This window comes from Nicotiana attenuata, unplaced genomic scaffold, assembly GCF_001879085.1.
Source record: "Nicotiana attenuata strain UT unplaced genomic scaffold, NIATTr2, whole genome shotgun sequence".
NCBI lineage: Eukaryota > Viridiplantae > Streptophyta > Magnoliopsida > Solanales > Solanaceae > Nicotiana > Nicotiana attenuata.
The window spans coordinates 255,117-263,327 of NW_017671675.1; the positions used below are offsets into that span (position 1 = coordinate 255,117).

The 8,211-nt window shown below is 48.3% G+C and overlaps 1 protein-coding gene across 1 annotated transcript; it reads right to left on the bottom strand.

Moving 5' to 3' along the window:
* Positions 1-1,547: 1,547 nt before the first annotated feature.
* LOC109209634 lies at positions 1,548-7,248 on the bottom strand (the record flags this gene model as incomplete). Its single annotated transcript, XM_019372942.1, has 9 exons — positions 1,548-2,654; positions 2,856-3,263; positions 3,321-3,589; positions 3,854-4,157; positions 4,359-4,906; positions 5,261-5,398; positions 5,621-5,752; positions 6,158-6,211; positions 7,182-7,248. Coding segments are annotated over 9 exons (3,027 nt in total), but the record flags the coding sequence as incomplete, so codon positions are not given.
* Positions 7,249-8,211: the final 963 nt, after the last annotated feature.

Here is an 8,211-nt window from a genome sequence, read left to right on the forward strand (position 1 = left end):
CACTTCCAATATCAAGAACAAGCTCAAACCCTCAATTCGTAGCCGAACGAGCACAAACTAATTAAAATAAAGTAAGAACTAGTCAATAAAGGCTTACAAGGTTGAATTCTAACTATTTAAGTGATTTCCCAACCCTTCCCACAAGTTTCCTAAATTCCGACCCCGGGCCCACGTGCCCGGATTCCGAGATTTTCCGAAGGAAGTTGTTCTCTATCACCTAAGGATCACAAATATATGATTTCTAGTTCATTACATGGCAAATTACATGATTAAATCTTAGTTTTATTAAAATCCTAGGTCTTGCTCTAACACTTGATTTTTGCTCAATTTTTAGTGTTTAATCTACCTAATACACATGCATTTAAGCTAAGGATGAAGGGAAAGTACTTACCTTACCAAGCTATGTGGAAACCCTCTCTTGGAAGCACCCAAATCGCCTAAGTGAAGAGTGAGAAATGATAAAAATGGCTTTGGGTTCGAATTAAATGAACCCGTCTGCCCAGCTGTTTCCGCTTCTGCGGTGGGCTTTCCGCTTCTACGGAGTTAGTGGGCTGCTTCTGCGGTTCTGGCCCAAGATGGCTAGACCGCTTCTGCGGTCGAAGTGCCGCCTATGCGGAACCGCTTCTGCGGTTCCAGGACCGCTTCTGCGGTTCCAGGACCGCTTCTGCGATTTTTCCCCTGGGCTGCCTTGGCCGCTTCTGTGTTGTCCTGACTGCATCTGCGGTCCCGCTTCTGCGGCCCATGAACCGCAGATGCGGTTATGACAGAAGCAGTAAACTTCAGTCCTTTTTCCAAGTTCTAACATCACTCGAGCCTCGCTCCTTTGATGCTCGGGGCTCCCGAGCCCCGCCCGAACATACCGACAAGTCTGAAATCACGAGGCGGACCTACCCGAACCCTCGGAACTCCCAAAACAACTTTAAATCTTAGAATCACCCCCCTAAAACCAAATGAATCAAACTATTGAATCCTTAAGTTCTAAATTCTCCTCTAACGGGTCAAAACGCCCTTAAACTACTCGGATTGACACCAAATTTTATGGGCAACTCTTAAACGACCTTACGGACCTGTACCAAGCTTCAGAGTCAAAATCCGAGCCCGATACCTGTGGAATCAATGATTACATAGATTCTTTAATTCCTTAATGCTTCAATTAAACAATTTTAGATAAAATTTCATTACTCGGGCTAGGGACCTCGGAATTCGATTCCGGGCATACGCCCAGGTCCCATATTTTCCCACAGACCCTCAGAAATTGCCAAATCGCGAATCCGGGTCCCTTTTCCCAAAATGTTGACCGAAGTCAAACTTGGTCTTTTTATGAAATCTTAATGAAGCAAATGGGCATATTTTTACTCAAAACTCTTCCAATTCCCGAACCAATCGCCCCCGCAAGTCGTAAATTAGTTAAAGCAAGTACAGGAGGCTTTATTTAGGGGAACGGGGTTCTAAAAGGCAAAACGACCGGTCGGGTCGTTACATTCTCCACCTCTTAAACAAACGTTCGTCCTCGAACGGATATAGAAAGTACCTGGACTGCTGAATAAGTGGGGATATCTGCTCCGCATGTCCTCCTCGGACTCCCAGGTCGCCTCCTCGACCGGTTGGCCCCTCCACTGGACTCTCACCGCAGAAATCTTCTTGGACCTCAGCTGGCGATCCTGTCTATCAATAATAGCAACTGGCTCCTCCTCATAGCCCAAACTCTCATCTAACTGAATGGTGCTAAAGTCCAACACGTGGGATAGGTCGGCATGATACTTCCGAAGCATCGAGACATGAAAAACTGGGTGAACTCCCGCTAAACTAGGGGGTAAGGCAAGCTCATAAGCCACCTCCCCAACTCGTCTCAACACCTCAAAGGGGCCAATGAACCTTGGGCTCAACTTGCCCTTCTTCTCGAACCTCATAATGCCCTTCATGGGCAAGACTTTCAAGAGAACCTTCTCGCCAACCATAAATGATACATCCCGCGCCTTCTGGTCCGCGTAGCTCATTTTCTTGGACTGAGCTATGCGAAGCCTCCCCTGAATCAACTTTACCTTATCCAAGGCATCCTGTACCAAATATGTGCCAAGTAACTTAGCCTCACCAGGCTCAAACCACCCGATACGAGAACGACAACGTCGACCATATAAAGCCTCATACGGGGCCATCTCTATGCTGGACTGGTAGCTGTTGTTGTACGCAAACTCCACTAAGGGCAAGAACTGATCCCACTGCCCTCCAAAGTCAATCACACATGCTCTAAGCATATCCTCCAAGATCTGCACTGTCCGCTCCGACTGTCCGTCGGTCTGAGGATGGAATGCTGTGCTAAGCTCTACACGAGTCCCCAACTCACTCTGCACGGCTCTCCAGAAATGGGAAGTGAACTGAGGGCCTCTGTCTGATATGATGGACACCGGCACACCATGCAATCGGACTATCTCCCGAATGTAAATCTGAGCATACCTCTCCGCTGTATAAGTAGTCGCCACTGGAATAAAATGGGTCGACTTGGTCAACCTATCCACAATGACCCACACTGAATCAACCTTCCGCAAAGTCTGCGGTAGCCCAACTACGAAGTCCATGGTGATGCGTTCCCACTTCCACTCTGGTATGGGCATCTGCTGAAGGAGGCCACCTAGCCTCTGATGTTCATACTTGACCTGCTGGAAATTCAAACACATAGTCACATACTTCACTATATCCTTCTTCATCCCCCGCCACCAGTAATGCTGCCTCAAATCACGATACATCTTCGTAACTCCCAGGTGGATAGAATACCGCGAACTGTGTGCCTCCTCTAGGATCCTCTCCCTAAGACCATCAACATTAGGAACACATAGATGACCCTGGAGTCGCAGAACGCCATCCTCGCCAATAGAAACCTCCTTGGCACCTCCCTGAAGTACCGTCTCTCTGAGAAATGCCAAATGTGGATCATCGAACTGTCGGGCCTTAATCTCCCCCAATAACGAGGACTGAGCAACCACACATGCTAGAACTCGGCTGGACTCTGAAATGTCCAACCTCACAAGCCTGTTAGCTAAGGACTGGATGTCCAGAGCTAGGGGCCTCTCCTCTACTGGAATGAATGCCAAGCTACCCATGCTCTCCGCCTTTCTGCTCAAGGCATCCGCTACTACATTCGCCTTGCCCGGATGATTAAGAATGGTAATGTCATAATCCTTCAGCAGCTCAAGCCACCTGCGCTGTCTCAAATTGAGATCCCTCTGCCTGAATAAATGTTTTAAGCTGCGGTGATTGGTGTACACCTCACAAGGCACCCCATACAAATAATGCCTCCATATCTTAAGAGCATGAACAATCACTGCCAACTCCAGATCGTGCACAGGGTAATTCTTATCATGAATCTTCAGCTGACGCGAGGCATATGCAATAACTCGCCCCTCCTGCATCAACACACATCCCAAACCAATGCGCGAAGCGTCACAATATACCGTATACATCCCCGTACCGGAAGGCAATACAAGAACTGGTGCCGTAGTCAAAGCTACCTTGAGCTTTTGAAAGCTCTCCTCACAATCATCGGACCAAATGAATGGGGCACCCTTATGGGTCAGTCTAGTCAAGGGTGATTCAATAGATGAAAAACCCTGCACAAATCGTCGGTAATAACCTGCTAATCCCAGGAAACTCCTGATCTCGGTCACTGAAGTGGGACGTGGCCAACTCTGAACTGCCTCAATCTTCTTGGGATCTACCTTAATACCCTCTCTGGACACAATATGCCCCAAGAATGCCACTGACTCAAGCCAAAACTCACACTTGGAGAACTTAGCATACAGCTTCTGCTCTCGCAAGGTCTGAAGCACTACTCTCAAATGCTGCTCGTGCTCCCCCAGGCTACGTGAGTATATCAAGATGTCGTCAATGAAGACGATAACAAAGGAATCGATATAAGGCCTGAACACCCTGTTCATCAGGTCCATAAATGTTGCGGGTGCATTGGTCAAGCCGAAAGACATCACCAGAAACTCATAGTGGCCATATCTAGTCCTGAATGCAGTCTTCGGAACATCCGAGTCCCGAATCTTCAGCTGATGATACCCTGACCTCAGGTCAATCTTAGAGAACACTCTAGCTCCCTGCAACTGGTCAAACAAATCATCAATACGAGGCAACGGGTACTTGTTCTTGATGGTGACCTTGTTCAACTGGCGGTAATCAATGCACATCCGCATGGTCCCATCCTTCTTCTTCACAAATAGCACTGGTGCGCCCCAAGGTGATACACTGGGCCTGACAAATCCCTTTGCTAACAACTCCTCCAGCTGCTCCTTCAACTCCTTCAACTCCTTAGGAGCCATACGGTATGGCGGAATAGATATAGGCTGAGTGCCTGGGGCTAAGTCAATACAGAAATCAATATCACGATCCGAAATCATGCCAGGAAGATCAGAAGGAAATACATCGGCGAACTCTCGGACCACTGGCACTGAATCAATCGTCGGAGACTCTGTGGTGACGTCTCGAACATAAGCTAGATAGTCCAAACACCCCTTCTCGACCATGTGTCGAGCCTTCAGGAAAGAGATAACCCTGCTAGGCATATCCACTGTGGAACCCTTCCACTCCAATCTCGGTGATCCTGGTATCACTAGTGAAACAGTCTTGGCATGGCAGTCAAGGACGGCGTGATATGGAGATAACCAATCCATGCCCAGGATGACCTCAAAATCAATCATATCAAGCAACAGAAGATCTGCCCTAGTCTTGAAACCACAGAAAGTGACCACACAGGACCGGTAGATCCGATCCACAACCATAGAATCACCCACAGGAGTGGACACATGAACAGGAGTGCCCAACGGCTCAGAAGAAATAACCAGGAAACGAGCAAACAGAGGTGATACATATGAGTAGGTAGACGCCGGATCAAATAATACCGAAGCATCTCTACCACTGATAGAAATAATACCTGTGATGACGGCATCTGAGGCCAATACATCTGGCCTGGCCGGAAGAGAGTAGAATCTAGCTGGAGCGCCGATTGTCTGGCCTCCACCTGACTGGGGTGTAGCTGGCTGACCTCTCCCTGTCTGGCTTCCACCTGACTGTGGTGTAGCTGGCTGACCTCTCCCTATCTGGCCTCCACCTCTAGGATGGCCTCTACCCGTCTGCCCTCCACCTCTAGGTTGCTGGGCAGCTGGTGCTGAAATCATGGGCTGCTGACCCTACTGCACTGCCTTGCCCCGAAGTCTGGGGCAGTATCTCCTCATGTGACCGGGATCTCCGCACTCGAAACAACAGCGCGGGGCGGCTACCTGCTGCCCTGATGGCTGACCCTGATAACCCATAGACCCGCTGGAAGAAGCCTGGATAGCCGGTGGACAACATGAACTCTCCGGCATGGCACTAAAATAAGAATCAGAAGGGCCCTGGGGACCTGAATACCCACTGGAGGAACACTGAATAGCTGGCGGGCAGTAGGAAGTCTCTGGCATAGCACTGAGATAGGGGCGTGTTGGAGCCCCCCGGGCAGGTGGTGGTGCTAAAACTGGTGGCCTACTAGGTTGGCCCCTCCCAAACTGACCTCTGCCCCTAGCTGGGGCACCTCTGAACTCACCGGAGAACCTAGCTCTCTTATACTATTGTATCTGCTCTCTACCCCACTGGCAATATCCCTCAATCCGGCGAGCAATCTCGACCACTAGCTGATACTCTATGCCCATCTCCACCTCTCGAGCCATACTAAATCGAATCCCGGGCTGCAATCCAGCGACAAACCTCCGCACCCTTTCTGCATCTGTAGGAAGTATCATGAGTGCATGGCGGGACAACTCAGAAAACCTCGCCTCATAGTCAGTCACAGACATCTGACCCTACTCGAGCTGCTCAAACTGGTACCGCAGCTCCTCCCTCTCAGAGGGCGGGATATACCTATCCAAGAACAACTGTACAAATTGATCCCAAGCGATGGGAGGAGAACCCGCTGGCCTGCCAAGAACATAGGACTGCCACTATCTACGTGCCCTTCCCTCAAGCTGAAAAGTAGTGAAGTCAATTCCATGCGACTCCAATATCCTTATGTTGTGCAGTCTGTCCCTGCACCTGTCTATCAAATCCTGAGCATCCTCATGATGCTCACCCCCGAAGACTGGAGGATGAAGCCTGGTCCATCTTTCCAACAACTTCTGTGGATCACCATCCACAGCTGGCCTGGGCTGGTGTGCCACTACAGCAACTGGCTGAGTCCCATCTGCGGGTAGTGCACTCGGAGTCTGATATACTGCACCTGCATGGCCTGGAGCCTGAGCAGTAGGGGTATGGGCTCCCCCTCCTGCCTGTGAAGTGGCTGGGTCTGCTGGAAATAAACCAGCCTGAGTCATAGTGTCCATGAACAGTAGCATGCGACCCATGACCTCCTGAAATCCCGGTGCTGTCATGAAATCCGCCGGGGTAGGCTCAGCTGCGGGCACCTCGCCCTGCTCCTCAATAATAGGGTCCCCCATAGGATCTGCCGGTGGTGCAACTGGAACGGTTCTGGGACGCCCTCGTCCCCTACCACGGGCCGGTGCCCTCCCCTGGCCTCTACCTCGGCCTATAACAACGGGGGGAACAGCTCCTCCCGGGTCCGGAACGTCGGCGGTGCGAGTTCTCACCATCTGTGAGAAAATAGAAGAGGGAATTTAGTACACTAAGCACTGCACAACAGGAAATGAATAAAGAGTAGTCTTTCCTAATATCCTATAGCCTCTCGAAGATAAATACAGACGTCTCTGTACCGATCAATCAAGACTCTATAAGGTTTTCCCGTAACTCGTGAGACCTACGTGAACCTAGTGCTCTGATACCATGTTGTCATGACCCATTTCCACAAATAGATCATGAAGGCGCCTGACACCGTTGTCAGGCAAGCCATTGCGGAAACATTTCTAAAATTTCTTATGTTGCTTCTGTTTAGAAATAAGTGAGATAAACACTTAACTTGAAACTTAAACCAGAAAAAGAAACAAAATACTGTGAATAATATGATTACACAACCCCAAAATAATCGTCTACCAAAGTGTGTGCTAGAACCTGGTGTCACAAGCTACGGGCAGCTAGTAGAATATACATCCAAAAGAATATCACACTATCCTACTGTCTGAATCCAAATAGACAGAAAATATAAATACAAAGGAAAGACTTCTTCGGCTGCGGGTCGACATGAAGGGAAAGCAGCTCACCGTAGAAGTCCCAAGTCCGCTCACGGATGCGCACCAGTATGATAACCAGATTCACCTGTCTCAGATCCTGTACATTTAAGTACAGAAGTGTAGTATGAGTACATAAACAATATGTACCCAGTAAGTATCCCGTCTAATCTCGAAGAAGTAGAGACGAGAGGTCGACTTGATACTCACTAGGGTCAGATAATATCATAAGTATAATTTTAACAATGAAAAATCTTTAATAGGCAACAGTTTACAACAAGGCATATAAGTCATATTCTCACCAGGATTCCAATTAATCAATTACTACAGTTACAATTATCAATTCATTTCGGGCCATGAAAGGCAATACCAATATTTAACACTCTCAGGCAAAGCTATATAAGCATGCGCAAATATGCCGAGGCGATGGCCCGATCCAACAGAAATAAACCGTGCACTTGCCGTGGGTCGACGGCGCGCCTATAGATGCATCTATTCATACCGAGGCGATCGGCCTGATCCACAAATGAGAAGAAATATCAAGTATACACACAAGGAACATCAATAGTCATTAATGCCAAGCAAGACTTCAACAATTATACAAGTACGTTCTTATTCCCTTTTTAAATCTCTAGCATATCCTAGGTGCTCGTAGTAACAGATAATATAGAGAGTCATATAAAATAAGCATGATGTGGGTCCTAAACTACCCGGACAATTAACATAGTAGTAGCTACGCACGGACTCTCGTCACCTAGCGCGTGCGTAGCCCCCGCATTTAGCAACAATTAATCGATTATTAATCCTATTGGGGCAGTTCCCTCTTACAAGGTTAGAAAGGAGACTCACCTCGCTCCAAAGCGCACTTCCAATATCAAGAACAAGCCCAAGCTCTTAATTCAGAGCCGAACGATCACAAACTAGTTAAAATAAGTAAGAACTAGTTAACAAAGGCCTACAAGGTCGAATTCTAACTGTTTAAGTAATTTCCCAACCTTTTCCACAAGTTTCCTAAATTCCGACCCCGGGCCCACGTGCCCGGATTCCGATATTTTTCGAAGGA